This window comes from Drosophila sechellia, chromosome 3R (assembly GCF_004382195.2).
Source record: "Drosophila sechellia strain sech25 chromosome 3R, ASM438219v1, whole genome shotgun sequence".
NCBI lineage: Eukaryota > Metazoa > Arthropoda > Insecta > Diptera > Drosophilidae > Drosophila > Drosophila sechellia.
Window position 1 is genome coordinate 29,637,664 of NC_045952.1, and position 19,076 is coordinate 29,656,739.

The 19,076-nt window shown below is 44.2% G+C and overlaps 3 protein-coding genes across 3 annotated transcripts; 1 reads left to right on the forward strand and 2 right to left on the reverse strand.

Annotated features, from left to right (window-relative positions):
* Positions 1-1,270: 1,270 nt before the first annotated feature.
* LOC6612964 (decaprenyl-diphosphate synthase subunit 1) lies at positions 1,271-15,892 on the reverse strand. Its single transcript, XM_032721275.1, has 8 exons — positions 15,680-15,892; positions 6,902-7,078; positions 6,475-6,614; positions 5,977-6,118; positions 5,351-5,440; positions 2,808-2,939; positions 2,419-2,613; positions 1,271-1,921 (listed from the first exon to the last, which is right to left on the reverse strand). The coding sequence occupies exons 1-8, from the start codon at positions 15,890-15,892 to the stop codon at positions 1,700-1,702; spliced, it is 1,311 nt and encodes a 436-aa protein (XP_032577166.1). The 3' UTR covers positions 1,271-1,699.
* A 983-nt stretch (positions 15,893-16,875) lies between these two features.
* On the forward strand, positions 16,876-17,662 carry LOC6612965 (39S ribosomal protein L32, mitochondrial). The gene is made up of 3 exons (XM_002037420.2): positions 16,876-17,002; positions 17,058-17,297; positions 17,354-17,662. The coding sequence occupies exons 1-3, from the start codon at positions 16,918-16,920 to the stop codon at positions 17,614-17,616; spliced, it is 588 nt and encodes a 195-aa protein (XP_002037456.1). The 5' UTR covers positions 16,876-16,917; the 3' UTR covers positions 17,617-17,662.
* LOC6612966 (methionyl-tRNA formyltransferase, mitochondrial) lies at positions 17,651-18,895 on the reverse strand. Its single transcript, XM_002037421.2, has 4 exons — positions 18,680-18,895; positions 18,298-18,622; positions 18,078-18,240; positions 17,651-18,022 (listed from the first exon to the last, which is right to left on the reverse strand). The coding sequence occupies exons 1-4, from the start codon at positions 18,853-18,855 to the stop codon at positions 17,658-17,660; spliced, it is 1,029 nt and encodes a 342-aa protein (XP_002037457.1). The 5' UTR covers positions 18,856-18,895; the 3' UTR covers positions 17,651-17,657.
* Between the last annotated feature and the right edge of the window lie 181 nt (positions 18,896-19,076).

Genomic DNA, 19,076 nt, shown 5'->3' on the forward strand with positions numbered 1-19,076 from the left:
GGCACACTTCGGTCGTCTGTCCTTGAAGACGAGTCGAAGGATATCGAAACCTCAGCCAATTTGGTCTGGCTATTTAAATATTTCGCCAGTTAGACACGATGTTTGCCTGCTCCACTTTGCTAGGCTGCCTGGACATAAAATATATTGACTTTATGTTGGAAATTATGCCACGGCTGCGTTGGCTTAACCTGAATCGTGATGCTCTGTATTAATTAAGTACGGAAAAGTAAGTCTACTGCAGTATTGCGTGCCTCTTAATACGAAACTTGTTGATGTTTTAAATTGAAAAGCTCTTGCAAGCCTAAGCAGCTTGCATTACTCATACGCCCCGTGTGGCAGCTTCAATTTCAGGCAACTCACACCGCCAAATTTATTTGTTTGCCCCAATTTCGGTTTCAGCCATGCCCATCGCAACATGAGGCACTTTGGCCCTGTCCAAAACTATTTCACTGGGTCAACCTAGATGGTGGTTAATATGTTGCGCAGCTACAAGCGACGAAATCATCTCCATTTTGTTTGTTTTACAAAATCGAATTTTTATTCATCTCTTTAAGTATACAAATATCGTAATTACAAGTATCAATATCAACATCTTTATCATTATTTTGTCGTTCGCACTCTAAAATATGTGGGTATATCGTCGTCAGCACCCAATTGTATTGATGAACTAGCCAGCAAATTTCCGCGTTTTATCTCTCATTTGCCTTTCTTTCAGTGTAGAGCAGGCTGTAAAGGAGCCCAGTAAGTTGCATCAAAACTAAACGGATAAAAAACGAATTTCGCTGACTAACTTAACTGAGGTTGTGTTCATAAATTAAAATAAAAACTTACATCTAAAAAGAGATGTAGAACATTTCGAAATGGGGTCTGCGGTTCGATTTCGTTTCAAATGTCTTTTAGATTACTATTGCATTAGAGGCGGAGAAGAAAGATTTAAAATTAAGACTGGGCAGCATTGTTTCACGTACAATCCTCGTTTCATTTCTTACAGAACATATTTTAATATGCATTTCATGCGCGAATGGTTCAAAATATTTTATTTAATCCAGCTAAACTACGGGCTTTCCATTTGAAGTTACAAGTTTGTGCGGTCGGAAGGGATTTTAAACAGAGTGCAGGCATTGAACCATTGAACCATTTAGGCATGAAATGCCCTAAATCAAGTATTAATATAAAATAAACCAATTATGCTTCGTATTAAAAATATCGCTCTACACACTGGCGGCTTTCTTTGTTGCATTGACTAATAAACATTTTCCTTTATAGTAGATTCCTCATTTGGTGCTCGCCTGGCAACCCATTTCCATTCTTTTATTTGAAGAAGTGTTTGTACAATTTTCTCGTTTCCCCTATTGTTGTTGGCTTTTGGCTCATATTTCGCTCTCTATACATATAAATAAACTTGTCGAAAAACATTGCATACAAAATTTGTCAAAAATTCATTGAACATCTCGTAATTATGTTATGTACAGCGATCGTTGCCGTTTAGTGTGTGTTGATTAGGTTTGTTTATGCAATTATTTACAGTGTCAACAACAAATGCCTAAAAACTAAATAATAATTCTTGTTTACAAATTGGCCCGCCGGCTGAACAGGACTTGATCCACACATCAAGTGGCCTACATAACACTATTGTTATTATTATTATTATTATTGCATTACGGGTATGGTTTATGTTAGGGTGTTCGGGTGCTCGACTCTACTTCATGCGGTTGATGACTAAGTCGGCGACCACCTGGAGGCCCTTCTGGTAGGGCGACTCCGTGAGCTCCTGGGCCAGCCGTATCGCCTCGTTGCAGTGCTTCTTGGCCAGGAAGCGGGTCTGCTCCAGACCGTGCGACTTGTGCACCAGCTCGAAGGCGCGCTCCACGTCGCCGGGCTCGCTGAAGCGCCGCATCACCATGGGATTCAGCTCGGGGTACTGGAATGTACGGAAAAGGCATTTCAATTATGCTGGTTATGCAGTTTGCAGCTACGGAGCGGCTTTAAACGCACTGCACGCGTGCGCAGCCCGCGGAATGCATAGCAAATGGGCATTGGTAATCGGTGGCAATTGATGAGTTACAGGCCCATTGTATCATCTGCGCATCTAGCCAACCACCCACCCACATGACATCATCACACCTTCACCGCCGGCACCATGAATACATCATCGTTGCGACGGCGGGAAGCCACTTTGGATGCATAGCCAATAGACATCTGGACAAAGAGACAACTCAATCTAGCTCACTTATACACAGAGAAAAATGGTATGCAGCCATATGAATTTAAGTGTGGCATACATTTTTTATACACCTACGATTTAAAGGATATTGATGACTTATGTAAACATTTTTCTCTGTGTACACAACGAACCAGCTTAGATTTGTTGGCAAGCCAACTAGGAAATATACAACGGATCCCAGATTCCGCACTCACCTTCTCGCATGCAAAGAGGACGGGGGCGGTGGCCAGACCCAGCTTCAGATCCGCCGCCGTCGGCTTGCCCATCTGCTCGGTGGAGGAGACAAAGTCCAGCATGTCGTCGACCAGCTGAAAGGCCAAGCCGATGTTGCGTCCGTACTGGAAGGCCACCTCGGCCACGTTGTCGTCGGCCTGGGCAATCACGGCGGTCTGCAGGAGAGCCGTAGAATTGAGAATCGAGAATAGAGAACAGAGAACAGAGGGTTCAAGATCAGCTCAAATTGCAGGGGATTGGGCACAATGGCGCGAGACTGCGTGCACACTAATTGCCGAATTAAGCGGCTCGGATCTGGCCAATAAGTGCCTGGTCCGGTCGGGCTCGCATGATGGTAATGAATACTCACCGCCTTCAGTGCATTGGCGATCAGCGATGCGGTCTTCCTGTATGTCTTGGTCAGGTAATGGGCGAAGCGCTCGTTCTCCGTTTCCCTTGAGCCCAGCTGCATGAACTCGCCTTGGACCAAGTCGGTCAAGATCTGCAAGAGATTACGGGCAAGGCGTCATAAATATGTCACAGTAAGTGGTTGGGGTTATGGTTATGGCTTCAATTGTTCTCGGCCTGGGATTCCCGCTCGCAGATGAATGGTTAATTATGCAATTCGCAATGTTTCCCCTACACTGATCAAAAATTGGTAGAATTTTCAATATAAATATGGCTATTCCAGATATAGCATTTCGTCTCGCTGATACGCTCGTGTGTGTGTGTGTACTTCCGCTTGGCTAAAACCTCGCATGCAAACAGCAAATACAATTGTGCCAAATGAATCTGGCAAACAAGACTTCATTCAGATCTCCAAAGAAGTTGGATATTTTGGCTATCGCCGCTTCTGTTTGCCCATCAATTGTGTGGCACGCCCTTCGATTCGCCTTCGCATAGGCATTTTCATTGATTCGGACGAGAAATTCACAGGCAGTTGTCAAAATCATTGGCAAACAATAGTGGGCGCTGAAAAATGGCGGCTTCCACCAAGGAGCTCAAGGTGAGGCGGCCGCAACTGGCCAACAGTTTCTGGCCAAAATTCCCGGCCAAATTCCTCTGAGCGACCACCGCTGGACTTTCAATGTTAATTAACACTGACAAAAGCCAACTACAAGTGCGTGAGCTCTAACAACTTGGCCAACAAGTGCATTAGGAGCCAGACAAATTAACACAATGCCGCCTTTTAAGCAGCTAAATGAGACCAAATGCAGCGCTCGCGGAATCGAGTGCAATTTTCGGAAAAACTATGCTTTAGCCTCGAAGCCACTTTGCAAGTAACTTATTGGGAATTTTCTTTTTCAATCGCCAGCTCTCGACCAGGGGATTTTGGCGGCATTCAGTCAATTTCAGAGATTATACACTGAAACAATTAATTGCTATGTACTCTTCACAGCTTATGAGCCTAATATAAAGTGGGCTTTCCCAACGGCGTTAAAAGTGATAACCGTTTGGTTTAGCCCAAAATGCGGGGATAGTCATAAATTCACTTGATTGAAAGGCAGACGGACTTCTACCCATTTTGTTAATGCCATCCGACGTCTTAGAAACCGCTCATTTTATTCAGACACGTGCACAGCATATTTAATATGAAAAATCTGATAAATATATGCCGAAGATTCTAGATTGTCGTAGATGAAAGAAATTGGCAAAAGTCGTCTATAAACGAGTGAATAAAAAGTTTTGGGCACAAAGAATCTGGTTTCTTAGCACATAAATTTTCACAGCTTTTGATTACCAAACTAGTTGGACAAACTACTTAGAATATATCTTTAATCGGACGCACAAGTGGTGTTTGTTGGTTCATCCCCAACTTTTCTTCATACATATGTGCAAATTCGGCAGCCCAGAGATTTTTGCATAAATAATGGCGACCAGTTTGGCTTAGAACTAGTTTCAAGACGAATGATCTCACGATCGCGAAGAAAGTTTCATTTTGCTGTGGTCAAAGTGCTTGGCATGCAAATGAGCCACATTATGCGATAGACGCACGAGTATGATATCGGCCAGATCGGGTTAATCATATATCAAATAGCGGCGGATAAGTGTCTGGGGCGCACCTTGGCCATCTTCAGGCCAATCCTCAGGTGTTACGCATGTTTTTTCTACGCGAATTGAGAAAACGCCAAATGTGTAACCCAAAAACGAAGGCAAGTTTATTGTGTTTGCCTTGGCTATTAACTGGCTCGATTGTGTAAATATGCATGAAAGCTGGGAGCTTGAAGAGATCTGAGATTCGGAGCCACCTTGGTCTTGGCTTCCAGGGCAATAGATCTGGTTTCACTTTCCGTGGCAGGTGTGACTAATTCGAAATTCGTAGGAACTACGTGTGAGTATTTCTGCGGAATGCGCGGGATTCACAAGGACACGAATGCCCATTTCCGACTCATGAAAAGTGAATGCCGCTTTTTGCAAAGTTTCTCGAACTCTGGCGAAGGGCAAACCTTGGGGATCGAACTTCCAGGGACGCAGGAAGTTTGCAGGCCCGGTGATTTGTGCCCCATTAAATGCGGCAACTGGTTTTGGGTTTCCCAACCAACAGAACGAGAAACTTTCATCAGTTTAAGACAAATGCTGGTCCATCAATCGTGTGAAACTTGGCACCTTACGCGATTACGTACTTTCTTGGCATAAAACTAAAGGCTCGTTCTTGTGTATTTACCCAGAATCCGCGCGATTTTAAGATGGGCAGCATTTCTAAGTAAGTTTCTTAGCTTTTCAGTTTGCTCTGGCAATTAACTAGCAGCATAAAATGTGCGAGGCACTTGGTATCTTCTACAAATGTTTGTTTTCGGTAGAATTTTAAGCAGCAAAGTTATTTTTATACAATGATTGATTGTTACTTATATATAGTATATTCAGTTTGAAGCTCGTGCCTAATCATATCCTTACAATTAAAAGTTTCCTTACCTGACTCAGCACGATCGTCACATCATCGCTGCGCAGACGAGCTATCATAATCGAGGCAATCGATAAGATGTAATCACCAGCCATTGTGACCTGTAAAAGCGATGAGACATGGTCAGAAACAAGCGGCCATAACAAAAGATAGGCCAACGCAATCGCGGCAAGACAGTTATGTGTTGCAACGTTAACAGCCAGCAGCGAGTTGGCTTGAAAGCAAGATAACCCAACCGACATGTGACTAAGATGAGCGGCGATACAATCAAAGGCGAGAAATTTCCGCTTCTTGTGAAGATGCGATTGCATTTTAATTTGAAGACATGTCGAAAGGGAACTATTTTGGGATCTATTATTGAATAATTGAACGCAGCGGCCAACGGCATCGCCATTCGATTTTGAGGCCTTTCAAATGATGCAAGATGGATGTTGACAAAGTCAATAAACACTTCAAATCGAAATACGCAACAAATTGATGTCAAAGTCAGGCTTTGGGCCCCAACGATTGCTATTCGGCTGTTTCGGTTGCCGAGCGACTCGGGCGCGTGTTTGGCTTTGTTTGTTTGGCTCTGGCAAACATCGGTGGCACCGATGATGCCACATATGCCACCCATATCACGCGGACCGATCCTTACCTTCTTGTGGTTCCACAGAGCGTTCACGCTGGGCTTGCCGCGTCGGAAGTCCGACTGATCGATGACATCGTCGTGGACCAGACTGGCCGAGTGCACCATCTCCGAAAAGAGGGCGATCTGTCGCTGTTTGTGTACTAATTGGCTGTCAAGGCGATAGGAAGATACAAGATTTAGGATTAGGGCAAAGATCCGAAACTACATCCACATATGTAGGGTGATTTCATTCGGTCGGGCTGCGCACATTTCGCAAAACCGTGCTAATCAGTTACACTCGTCTACACAGAAAAGTCTTCTTCAACTAATAGCAACATTTTAAGCTCTACTGTACTTAAAAAAAAGTAGGTTCATTATAATTGTGAATACTTTTACGTTAGGTAATAACCATGAGTTCTTTTTGAAAATAATAAAATCAAAAACAGATGCAGTATTTTTTTACGACTACCATTATTCAGCTTGTAAACTCTTGTTATATAAATATTAAATAGTAAATTGACTCACTGTGACTCGTTGTTTAGGTGATAGTTTATCGCCTTGGCCATCAGCATGGTAACCATGGGTCGCAGAGCCTTGCCCTGGCCATCGAAGTAATAGCTGGCAATGGTGTCCAACTCTGGCTGGGATGTGCCCGACTTCAGCAGCTGAAAGAAGATCCGAATTAGTCAGGCCCACTTCCAGTTGTTTTCTCCGTTCTGTAGAAACTGGCCTAAATACGCAAATATTTTTGTTCTGGGGCGCGAGAAAAAAATCCCCTCGTTTTGAGGGAAAAAACCATCTAATGAATGACGTTCTTAGCATCTGGAATGGAACTGATGACCAAACTCTGTAGGTGTGCCTAAGATTTGCCATGGCCATGGCATATTTGTTTCATTTAAACTTCAAACTAATAAGGATCTAGGAATTGTCTGACCAATATTTATCCACTTACATATCGCACATCGTCGTAGAAGTACTTGAGGTCGTCATCGAGTATGATGTAGGGATCGATCTGGAACTCCCTCACAGGACCTGCTGGCTGTTGTGTGTGGACCGAGCTGTGCTGCCTCAGATTCGCCTTGGAACTCTGCGAGTACTGCAGCGATTGGCTGCACTGGTGGGGACTTTGCTGCAAGTTGGAAAATGGTAGAACGGTTAGCGATTTCGATGGCGATTTCGGGCAAAGGCTGCAATTACTAACAAAGTGTGAATAATGATGGAGCAAACAAGTCACTTAACAACTTTCAATTGCGGCTGTGTCACGTCTAACAAGTTTTGCCTTGCCCGCCGGCGTGTTTTCTGTTTTCTGTTTTCAGTTTTAGCCGAAAAATTAATAACTGGAAAATTGCAGTGGCTACAGTCTTGGGCTGTAACCCCCGTAAATGGCCAACTAATTGTAGTCGCTTGTTGACGCCCTCGCGCGACTCTTGACCTTGTCGCCAAAATTTGAATGGTTAAAACCACAAATCCCTTTGTTGCAGACACAAAAGAGAGCAACACGCGCTGCTCTGCTGAATTGTTGCTAAATTGTTGGCGAACAAAAAGTAGTGCCATTTTCCACACAGGAAAAAAACTTCGAAAATTACAAGCCGAATAAATACTTTCTTAATCGCAAAGTTAAAATGAAGTTGCACTTTGCTTGGATCAATTAATCAGAAACCCAATAGCCAGTCACTTATAATTTCTCGCAGTGCACTGCTTTTGAATTGATTTTCTTTTCAAATCCGTTTATGTGCCATTATGCAATGTTTGCATTTGTTTGCTTCTTGTGCAGCCTGTCAACTAGTCAACCAGTCAACCAATCAACCAGTCAGCCTCTCAGTCTGTCAATAAAGCGCCACACATGCTGGCATGATAACATGTAAATTCGATGTTGCCAGCTGTCAGCGGAGTTAGCAACTTTTACACCATCAAATCTTTATCTTTGGCCATTTCGACTGGGTGTGATTGCGGAGTACGCGGTGACCCACTTGTGGCCCTGGAGTCCTGCCACGGGCCAATGACCATCACTTGCCGCCCTTGGCCAGCGGTCTTCATCCGCATCTTGTGCAGCATCATCAGCAGCATCATGATCATCATCTGCGTGGTTGGGAATACACGTGTGGGCTTTTGGATGGCAAACTGGTTCCGTTTTGGTCACCGAAGGGGCCGCCAGGGGCCCACAGCATCGTAAAATACCCAAACAAATTGTTGACCATTGAAAAGAGCTTGTAATGACCCAGTTTCATATTTAATATGTGTCATAAACATCGGAATGGGCTTTGCTTTTGGCGAGTAGAAAGCGCGCCGTGCGATCGGCGGCTTATTACAAAATCGACGCATCACAATTTACAGCAGCAGCCGGAAGAAATCCAATTAAATGCGAGTCGCGGTGGCTTTCGTTTTCAATATGTGCGCCAAATGAAAATTAGTTGATAATATTTTGCAAAGGCCAAAAATAACAGAAACCAATCGGCACAGCCATTTCTTTGCGTGGAACGTGCAGAAATGCATTTAATTGTGGCCATTTCGAGTTGGCCGCAAACGTTGAATGACTTTTAAGCGTTGTAAAACGCTTTTCACAGGTGCCCACGAAAGCCGAACGGATTTTAAGTGCCTCTAAACCCATTGAACTGCTTGCCGTTGGCCACTTGGCCACGTTATGGATGAAGTGCCCGATTGTAGTATAATAAGCCAGGTCAACGATCTGCGCTTAATTCTGGGTGCCTACTAAGTCTTAGATCCCACCGAATCTCACGATGCAAATTCAAACTGGAGTTTGGCGAGCTTATTGCGTGCACAAAGCCAAAAGCAGCCGCACTCGAATTAACCACATAGGAAGTGGACTCTTTCGTGCACTTGACTGCTGAAGACGAACCGAGGATTTGGACTCAGTCAGCTCGACGTGGTTTATTGTGCAACCGGGGGGCAAGGAAATCGCGAAGTATCTAGAAGAGTGAAGATGTACACATGGTATGGCTTTGATTAATCAAACATTGGACTAATCTTCATTGGATGTTTTTAGTGAGTGGAGATCGGCTTGCGAGGTAATCTGGCATCGGTTGATAAGGTTAAACCGCAATTGGCCCGGAGCAACCGAACTCCGAGGGATATCCAGTTGCCCCACATGCAACTGGCCACAAAAGAGGAGCCGCGGCGATTGGCAAGCCAACTTTCACATCGATTCGAAAGGAAATAATAATAACGATCTCTTCGGCAACAATGCGGCTGATAATTTACCTTTATTTGCTTAGTGGCCGGCGGCGCCTCTGCCAATTTTCATTTAAATACGCGCCTTTTCGCAGCCATTAGATTAATTGTGGAAAAATTGGCCAAAATGGGCGCAGTGATCAAAGCAATTGCAGCATTTAGCGGCGTGTGCAAATATCGGCAGACAAGTGCCAAAGGCGAATCAAGCAAAACTGGAAATGGAATTTTCGCCCCAGGGCGCTCCCACGACATAATCCTCTCCAGATGTGTACCATCCAATTCAGACCAAAGCCCAGCCCACTCGGAGTTGCCAACTGAAGATGTAGACAATTAACGGCTGAAAGTATTTAAACACTTTCGAGTGCCGGGCCAAATCGCACTGATTGATGTCTGTTTTGATTGAAAGGCCCACATAAAACCGGGGAAATTGCGACATTTTGCATTGCTTATTGATGGCTTTACGACACACTTTTGTCCAGAGCCTCGCATTGTTGTGATTTCTGCTCTTGTTTGGCCGGAATTCGCTCAGTTTCTTTTGGCCATTTGTATGCGGCATCATAAGCCATTTTTTATTCAATATGGCAATATGAGAAGCTCGAAAATTACCATTGCATGTTGCTATTTTAATGGAGGCCAATTCGAAGTACACAAACTATTAGCACCTGCGATTCGAACACTATTCAATTATGGCAAACAACTCACAATTCTGTGCCTACCTTGCGTAGCGAAAGAACATTCATTATTCGACGCAATTAACTTAATTTGTTAACAAGCTGTGCTTATGTGACAATCGGTCTTACTTGGCTGACTTCTTTGACCAGGAAGATTGATGTCTGAAAGATGAAAGAGCTCCTGCGACCTTGGCAACAACGAAAAGCCCTGCTGTCATCAGATCGCAAGCATTTTAATTGCTTCCTTTTCTGGCCGGTCAAAAAGAAATACCACCGCTGCGATCGAACATGACAGGCCGTCGGTAGCGGAAGCGGCCAAAAGCGAGGTATTGGCCAAAAGCGGACACAAGACACGGCCAAGAAAGTGAGCTCAGCTGAGGGCCGCGAAGACGGGCCTTTGGACTTACTTTCCCTTTTTGTCATCGCTGCGGTTGTATTGCCACGGCTGACATAACCAACGCTCTTGTGGGCCAAAAGGGGAAAAGGGGGCGGGGCGGCAACGATTGGCTTTGTAATTTCTCCGTTCGATTTGAACCGCGGGAGCTTCTTCATTAGCCAAGTTCGCTGGCAAGTGGTTAACATGCGTGTTAACAACCCAGTCGCACCGCAGGCATCCGAGCTCAAGTGAGTGTGAATGCCAAAGTGGCCGAGTGTTTGCCTCCAAACTGGGCAATTTGTGTTTGACAAAGTGCTCGTTGCGGCACTGAGAACGCTTCTGAATCTCAAATCCCGCCGAGATGCAGCAGCTCGAGTGCGGCGAGCATAATCTGTCGGCATTGTTTGCTAATGTCTCAATTGCGCAGGCCACGATGCGTCACGGTTTCATTGCGATCGCAATAGGGCTCATCAGAAACTGTGACAACTGCAATCGATTGGCCAATTGAAGTCTGCAAGTCACCGAGCCAAAAGATGAAAGCAAACGGCTGCTCACATGGGAATCCAAAAAAGTACCGAAGTGGGTTGACTTATGGCTTCTGCCATTGAAGTCCTGTTTAAAGCGGAAATTGCTTCCTTCGTTAATTTTAAAAAATGTTTCGAATAACCAACAGTGAGCTCCATCAGCACTGAGTTTTCGAACTAATGATTTGTCATTCCAGACGTGGATTTTCACTTATTAATTGGTATATATCCACTTGATTTCCGATCCAGTTTAGCCGACCATTTTCCGCAGTCAAGTATCTGCCATCGAGTCACACGGAATTCCCCCGTCACTTTGGTTATTGCGCAATCGCGATTCACAATTGAAATTAGTGCGTGCCCGTCCAACGCGGCGGCTGCGTGATATTTGCCTATGGAGGCGACTTTAAACGCTGCCAAAGCAATGGCGAATGCGTTTTTAAACGCCTAAACATCCAAGCGATTGTAAAACGCCGCCAGAGCCTGTGAAAATCGCTTGATGGCCGAAAATATTTGTTGCCTACCATAATTTCTGGAGGTGTCAGTGTGCCGTTGGTAATTATAACAATCTGTCAAAAGGCACAGGCACTAAAATGCAGCCGAAATTAAGGTTCGCCGAGGAAAGGCAAAATGTTTTTGCAGACAAATTGGAAACCAGTTGGCGGTGGAAAACCTGAAAATTCAAGTTTATCCTGCATTGGCCACTTCGCGGGTAAATCAACCCAAAAGACAGGAAAAAAACAAATTCCGAAGTGCAACTGCCAATGCGACGCGTGCCGCCAATAAATGCAAATCTAATTTTTCGTGTCAGTTTCTGGCCAAGCGATTTCGCAACTCGGAATCGTTGAGTGTGGAAAACATTTAACCAAATTCCAATGGTAATCAGGTGAAACCCTCGGCCAATTAATAGGGCCCCGATTGGAAGTAGAATGTTGAGCAAACACTGCGAAAAAGGCAATCAGTGTGGGAAACATATGCAAACGCCGCCCAAGATAGTCAAATTTATGATAATTGCTGATAAAACATCAACAATGTATGGCATGGCTTTGGTTTTGGCCGGGTTATGCAACTTGGTCAAAAGTATCCGAGGCAAACTTGCTCCACCGCCCAACACCGCTCCCTTTGCACACAGAGAAAAGGGGGAGCAATATCTAAGTCTACAGATATTGGTAGTTGGGTAAATATTACTATATCTTCAGTAATCAGACTTGATTTATGCATACTTATATATATTATATTATAAAAATGTCTCACTTGCTCTTCGGCAATATTTCTTTCGGTGCACTTGGCGGCGCTTCTTTTACGGCTTTCAAATCGAAATTCGAAAATTTGTTGTTGAGGAAAACAACGCCGAAATCATTAACAGTTAACAGACTTGGCGCGAAAGAGATGGAAATGCGGCAGAAAGGCCGAAAACCACCGATACCAATACCGATACCGAAACCAAAGAGCCAAAGCTAAAGCCAAAACCAAACCGAACCCGAAACCAGTTTAGGACAACGGGCCAAAACGCATGCGTCTTCTGGAATTGGGTCAGCAAGTACGGGCCGAAAAATACCAAAGCCAGGCCCGAGCGATTAAAGAGACCATTGCAGGTGTGTGGCTCATGGGACAGGTTGAACGAAAGCCAGGTCAGCCGGCCCAGTCGCAATCCGCTTAGGCATGCCCACATCCAAGCTCCGAGGAGCCAATCAAGCCGCCAGCAAGTGCACATTAAACACAAATAATTTGGAGCTGATAGAGAATTATTCGGCGGAGGTCTGTCGGCTTGGAACTTCTTCTGGCAGGGCCGGAACACCACTCGGACTCGTGGGTCAGTGAAAGTGTTTTGCAGAAATACAGAAATGAAGACAGCCGCCGCTAAGGCGGAGATTTACGATATGACCATCTCGTGCATACGACGGATGTATCTTTTAGCATATCTGCCACTTTTGCTCGGCTCTTTCGTACGTATTTATGCCCGCGATGATCACTTTCTCACAAGTGGCTAGCGAATATGACTGATTGTGAAATACGGCTGAAAGGAATGCGGGCTGAGAGCTTTTAATTGAGACATACGTATGTATGTATATCTTCTTAAGTAATTTGGTACAAGAAATATGTTTACTCGCTATCTCGAACCCATATGTAGGTTAAGCACTCCAAACCCTGTTTAAATGCCTCTTTTATTGATACAAGCCAAATCGCAGCTGATTTAATCGAGTATTGACTTCGTGCCCAAAATTTCTAAAAGGTTTAATGAAAACAGGTTGCGATTCGGTTTCACTTTCTCGAGACCCTCGCATTCAAATTAAGCACAAGCGCGTAAAAAACGCGGAGAATCGACCGAAATCAATCCATCTAACCGTTCACAGACTCTCTAATCTAATTGAAGACCGCCACCTTGGGAGTATCTACATATGTGTGTACCGTCAACACATCGAATTCACACGCTGGCGTTAAAAGACTGGGCTCAAAATCACGCATTTGCAATGAAAGTGAAAAGCTTATGGATACGAAAATACTTTCAGGCGGAAGCGCTGGAAAATATGAAAATAAGAAAATTGGGAAACTAATTCGATGCAGAGATAACGAATGTTAAAAGCTGGCCAATCGGCTTCTTGCCAAAATCGTGTGGCGCATACGTATAGATATATGTAGATAAAGAGTCGGACTTCCTTTTCTTTTTGGCCGGTTTCTTTTGGCCAAAACAATGGAGAGCCCGCTCGGCAGCTTGGCAAATGAAATGAAATGAAGAAGAAAGTCAAAGAAACCGTTAAAAGTGAATTTCTTCTACGACTGCTATTGCCGACTATTATTAGTTGGCGTTTTTTTCGGTTTTGGTTTTTGGTTTTTGGCTTTGCCTGCGACGTGCGCTTTCTATTTGCGTTTTGTTTATTGTTTACCTATGATAGATGAACGTATCAGTTTCCAGGTGCTCGTGCTTTGCCGTCTGCCCGCCGTGTGGATGGATGCGAGTTGGGCACACATCCAATTTGGCGTTGAATGAATTTTTATTCGGCTCCGAAGTGAAACAAAAAAGGGTCTTAAACAACTAAAATGCATAAATAATTCGATGACGGCGACTGCATACAAAATTATCAAACTTTTTGCAATGAGTGGGGATATTTGGATGTGAGTACTGCTTATAGTACTGTTACTTTCTTTAAACTATAATTTTATCTGAGATATCAAGATATCATTTGGCTTCTCTCATTTTCGGGAGGCAAATGCAAACCCCCAACCTCTCAGAGCAAGGTCTTTTTTACGGGTGTCAAAGGTGAGCATTAAAGTGAATTAACGAGCACTTAACCCGTTTTATATACATATGTATACCCAAAACGCGACCAAAGTGCGGCCATATAGATACAAATAAATATGTTCAAGCCAAGGCTGGCCGCTAAAATAGCCAATTCACAAACTGCATTCAACTTTCTGCATTCGCAATGCCAAAGCAATTAAATCAAAGTCGCACTCCCGAACACCACCCCCCAAACTAAATGGGTTGGCTTAAATGGCGTGCCATAAAACAATAAACTAAATAGCAAATGTGAGAAACCGATGCACTAATCGCGGCCTATGCATACATGCCTACTCAAGGCATACATAAGTGAGTAAGTAAGCAATTAAGCCGAAGGCTTGACTAGCCAATTGAATTTCAAGACAATTGCCCGAAGTTCCTTCTGGGTTTTTCCGACTCGCAACAAAGGCTGGAGATGTTCCCCAAGAAATATGACCTAGGAAGGCAAATAGCTCCATAACTCTATAATGAGCTCGGTTATTTACGACCCTTTTGTTGCACTCAGTGCGTCATTCGTGGGATTTAAAAAATTACATGCATTTCAATCGTTTTATTTGCTACAGTAAACTCGCTTTATAGTGCCATAACAATAAAATATTATGAGAGAAAATTAATATTTATATTTGACACCTAGGACAATGTCAAGTTGTTATCATAAAGCAGAGTTAGTAGTAGAAATATGTAAATCTCATAAAAAAATCTTCCTTATTCCTGAACGTGTATTCACTGTATTTGCATTAGTTAATCAATCTAATGAAATAGCTGATAGTATTTACCCCGACTGATAAGGGCACCAAATCCGCATGTTCGAAACAATACAGAACAGAACCCACTTCAGATATTACGTATACGCACAGGTCGCCGACAAGTGGAGCACAGTTTTGGGGGCACTGGCCCCCAATCAGCTGTTTATTGGCGCCGCAAATAGCGCGAAAATCAACAACGCGGGCGATAAATATTGATAAATACGAGCAATAAACCTGAGCTCAAATGCAGCCAACGAAATTGCATAACTCAAAGAAAAAATGAAAAAGGAAGAAAAACACTACAGACTAGCGACTTGTCAACGATATAAAAATAATGACAAACTACAGACAGACCAGAAAGAGACATAATTATCGGGCCAGAAAGAGAGGCAGATGAAAAACTTCACCTTGCAAAAATGCGGGAAAAACACATGGAAACGAAGCGGAGAAAAACAGAGGCGTTCGGCAAATGGTAAAAAAGCCAAGGCACAATAATAAATAAATGCGCCAGCTTCCGCCAACAACAACACTGCAACTGTGGGCGCAACAAGTTGTTTTTCACGCTACTTGCACAAAAGCAATGGCCAACAACCAACAACCAACAAGCAACAACCAACGGACAACTGCCAGCAACCAATTTCACTTTCATTTTCTTTTTGGCTTCGCAGCGAAGAAAAGAAAAGCGGACAGCAAAAGCCAAAGTCACGCAGACGCATTAGCGGCCAAAAGAGTTGGCTTGCAGCCAATGCACTCTGCACTGCAAAAAAAGCTAATACATTTTCAATCCGATTCTTATAAGGATTTATTTCACATTGGCAAATTTTAAAAGAAAGCACTTAAATTGTACTGTTTATAAAAAGGATCTTTCCCTTTTCATTACTTCAACTATTTCTGCCACTTAACAGAACTTTTCTCGCTGTGTAGGCTTCGTCCGACAATGAACTTACCAGCAGATCGGGGTAATCCTTGCCCATGCTGAAGCTTAATCCGTGGCAGAGTCGCATGGCCTGCTGTTGAACTTTGGGCGGACTGAATAATCCGGTCGCGGCGGACGGGGCTGTGTATCCTGGCCGGGATCCGAGGAGCTGATAGAGCAGCTTGTGCGTCTGCTGGCGACGCGAGCCGCACACGACGCGACCGGAAGTGCTCAAGCAGGCCATTTTGTGGGTTTTGCTTGTGAGGATTTCGTGTAGCAGGGCTTATGCGTTGGTTTTTTTTTTTTTGGGAAGGGCAGGATGCAGCTTCTTGATCGAGACACAGGCACAGAATTCAACAGGTGAACAGCATTATAGTGGGTTTTTTTTATGTTTTTTGCAGGCTCGCAGGATTTGAAAAACGCGCGATTGCGTGGCGATTTCGGGGTATCGATGGACTGGCGATTTCGAGGCGACGGCGAAGCGCGGTTTGCTTGCGTTTGGCTTCAGCAGCTCCAGCGAAGTGTTTTCGCTTTTTGTGGATTTTTGAATCGATGCGCGTGCGCGCGGTCAGGTGTGGTGGGAATCCCACTGGCCGACTGTGGTGGAAACGATCGCTCACGAAGGTAAGATCGGCTTGAACTTGAACGGGGATTTCGGTGGCTAAGCCAGCCACGCGGTTTTGCAGTCACTGGGGGTCGAGGTCTGTTTGGATGACCCCAGTTTACCTGTGGGTCACACTATTGGAGGGATATATCCGGACTCAAGCGTTGCTCACAGAGGTCCTATGGCCACTACCGCCACTAGCATCCAGTCCCGCCAGTGTCCTCATGTTCCGCAACAACTGGGACGCTCGAAGATCCCGATGAAAACGCGTTTTCCGGCCTGGCAAATAGTTTTTATTTAACTCGCACGCAATTTGCACCTTTTCACTACTTTATTTTGACGTAACAGTGCAGAACAGCTGCTGCGAACAGCTGTTTAGGGTTGCAACGTGCGCGGTGACGCAAGGCGGCCGGCTAAAACGTAGCACTAGAGGTGGGCAACATAAGGTGACAAGGTCTGCAACATTAAAACGGTAGTTATTTACGGATGCTGACAAATTTTTTAAAAGTAGTTGCACTATTTTTAATGCTCTTTTTTGAACTAACATTTTTGAATATATTTTGTGCCCTACTTACGTTTTTCTATAAACATATCGATAGCACAACTGCTTCTTCTTGCGCATCTCTAATCACGTTTACGTAAATTTCAGAAGGGCAAGTAACAAGATGTCTAGAAATTTGTTTTTATCAATTACAAACTTTATTAGGAACTTAGAGAACCTGTTCCTGCCACATGGAGGACACCCGCCTGGTGAGAAGCACCAGCCCAAGTTAAAGTTACCATGACTTACCCATTTTCTACGCAGCTCTGGCGTTGGCCGGTTTTCAGCATGATCACAGCCCAAAATCCTCCACGGAATTCAGTTTGAAGCAGCTTATTGGCGACGGAATGCTGTGGGCTGTTCCGAAGCACAGGAGATCCGTGGAGAAACGCCTGAAGCGGAAGTTCGGACATCCGGAATACAACTGGAAGCCTCTGAGGGAGAAGAGAAACCTCCGCTCCTGTCTGCAATGTGGCCATGACCACGAGATGGGAGTTCTTTGTCGTGAGTAGCCTTAAAAGTTTACAAAGAGGCAGCGCCTGTTAATGTTACTCTTTCAGCCTTCTGCTATCAAAAAGTCCTGAAGGAGACTGAGCTCATGCAGTCGAAAATCCAGGAGACACTCGGTCTAGATCCCGTGGACAAGGAAGTAATCGTTCTTTATGAAGGCGAGAAGGCCGAACAGTCCACAGATGATCTGAAAAACAAGCGCATCGTTGAGATGAAGAAGCCTCGTCCCATGTGGTTCACCAAGAATCTGCTCCAAAAATCCACGCAGCAATTGTCCGAAACCAAGGAAGTCAAGCCCTCTGACTTGGCCTAGATACTAAGGATCCATTGTGCATTAAATCCACACGTTCGTTATCAAATCGCTGCTAGTTTATTCTCGGTGAAGGATAAGGACCTTGCTTGCTTCAGGAAGCCGTTGTTAAAGTCCTGGGCACTCATAGGTTTTCTACCTTCCACGCGTATCTGAAGCACTTCCAACTGGCTCTGCTGAGCACATCCGATTATGAGGGATCTCGACTTCCGCAGGTAGCTGATGGCACCAGGTTCTTGGACTGGAACTCCCTTCTCCGGTAATCGCAACTCCAGCAGTTGGACTTGTTTGCCTAAAAAGCTGGTTGTTAGGTTTTTGTAGCCATACAAAGCTCGATAACGAGTGTATATTTCAAAGGCACTAAGCTCCGACCAGATAATTTCTGTGATTTTACTGGTGATCTTGGGAGCTGAAGGCAAAAATATAGATTAAATACGTTCTCGAAGTGCTTCGATATACTTTACCATAGCTGGCCCTTGTGCTATCTTGGGGTTTGGCTTCCTTAAGTCTTACTGATAGATTGTTAACAGTGTCCACAAGTAAATCGGCTCCTAGCGACGCCAAGGATGCATGCAGATCCGGCATGAAGATATCGGGCTTAATATCCATTTCCCGCTGAGCTAAAATCTAAAGCATAAGCCGTGAATACTACTGCATACAATGGTAAGGTAAGAATGAACTTACATCACCGATATCAAACCGGTGAGGTTCGATTTTCATGATGGAAACTCCAGTGCTGGCATCTCCCTTCATGATGGCATATATGATGGGAGCAGCTCCCCGCCATTTGGGCAATAGACTAGCGTGAACATTTATCATTCCATGAGGAAATCCATTGATGATATTAGCAGGAATCAGGTGGCCAAAGGAGACCACCACACCAAGATCAAATTGGGGACACACAGAAGGATCTATGGGCCACTTTTGCAGGGGAAGCTTCTCCTTTTCCGCGTAGGTCCTCACACAGTTGGCGGGACTTTTAAAGGATGTAACAACTCCCAAACGGTCACTAAAATTGAATAATCTTATTAATTAATCTTCTGCATTATCGTTTTAAATATTTTACCCGCAGTTTTTGTGTAACGCCTGTAAGCTGGGCAAGGAAAAATTGTCGGTCCCGAAAAAAAGAATTTTCGGAGGGTGGTAAGTTCCCTTGCAGCGCTGTGCAATTGGGATTACATTCTGCCACACTTTTCTTTTATATTTGTAGAAATTGTTAACTAAACTCTTGCCGCAAAACATCGGAAAATTTGTTGGATAATAATACCGCGTAAACAAAAACAGATGTTCGCGATACCAGCTGGTCACTCTACCAAATAACGTAACAGGAATGCTGAGGTACAGTGAAACCTGTTGCGTCTGAATAACTATGTAAATTGTGGTCCTTCCTTTATATAATCAAGACTCGTTCTTTTTGTTTAAGTAATTAAACTTAGCTAAATTTGTTACTTTACTTTTATATG

Excerpts from the sequence above, each read along its gene's own strand:
- LOC6612964 (XM_032721275.1), bottom strand. The coding sequence starts at position 15,892 with ATGGCCTGCTTGAGCACTTCCGGTCGCGTCGTGTGCGGCTCGCGTCGC. Across the intron at positions 6,615-6,901 it reads TCTACGACGATGTGCGATAT|CTGCTGAAGTCGGGCACATC; the intron begins GTAAGTGGATAA and ends ATCTTCTTTCAG. Across the intron at positions 2,614-2,807 it reads TCGCCAATGCACTGAAGGCG|ACCGCCGTGATTGCCCAGGC; the intron begins GTGAGTATTCAT and ends GCTCTCCTGCAG.
- LOC6612965 (XM_002037420.2), top strand. The coding sequence starts at position 16,918 with ATGTCTAGAAATTTGTTTTTATCAATTACAAACTTTATTAGGAACTTA. Across the intron at positions 17,003-17,057 it reads ACATGGAGGACACCCGCCTG|CTCTGGCGTTGGCCGGTTTT; the intron begins GTGAGAAGCACC and ends TTTTCTACGCAG. Across the intron at positions 17,298-17,353 it reads CGAGATGGGAGTTCTTTGTC|CCTTCTGCTATCAAAAAGTC; the intron begins GTGAGTAGCCTT and ends TTACTCTTTCAG.
- LOC6612966 (XM_002037421.2), bottom strand. The coding sequence starts at position 18,855 with ATGTTTTGCGGCAAGAGTTTAGTTAACAATTTCTACAAATATAAAAGA. Across the intron at positions 18,623-18,679 it reads GCGTTACACAAAAACTGCGG|TGACCGTTTGGGAGTTGTTA; the intron begins GTAAAATATTTA and ends ATTCAATTTTAG. Across the intron at positions 18,241-18,297 it reads ACCGGTTTGATATCGGTGAT|ATTTTAGCTCAGCGGGAAAT; the intron begins GTAAGTTCATTC and ends CTTATGCTTTAG.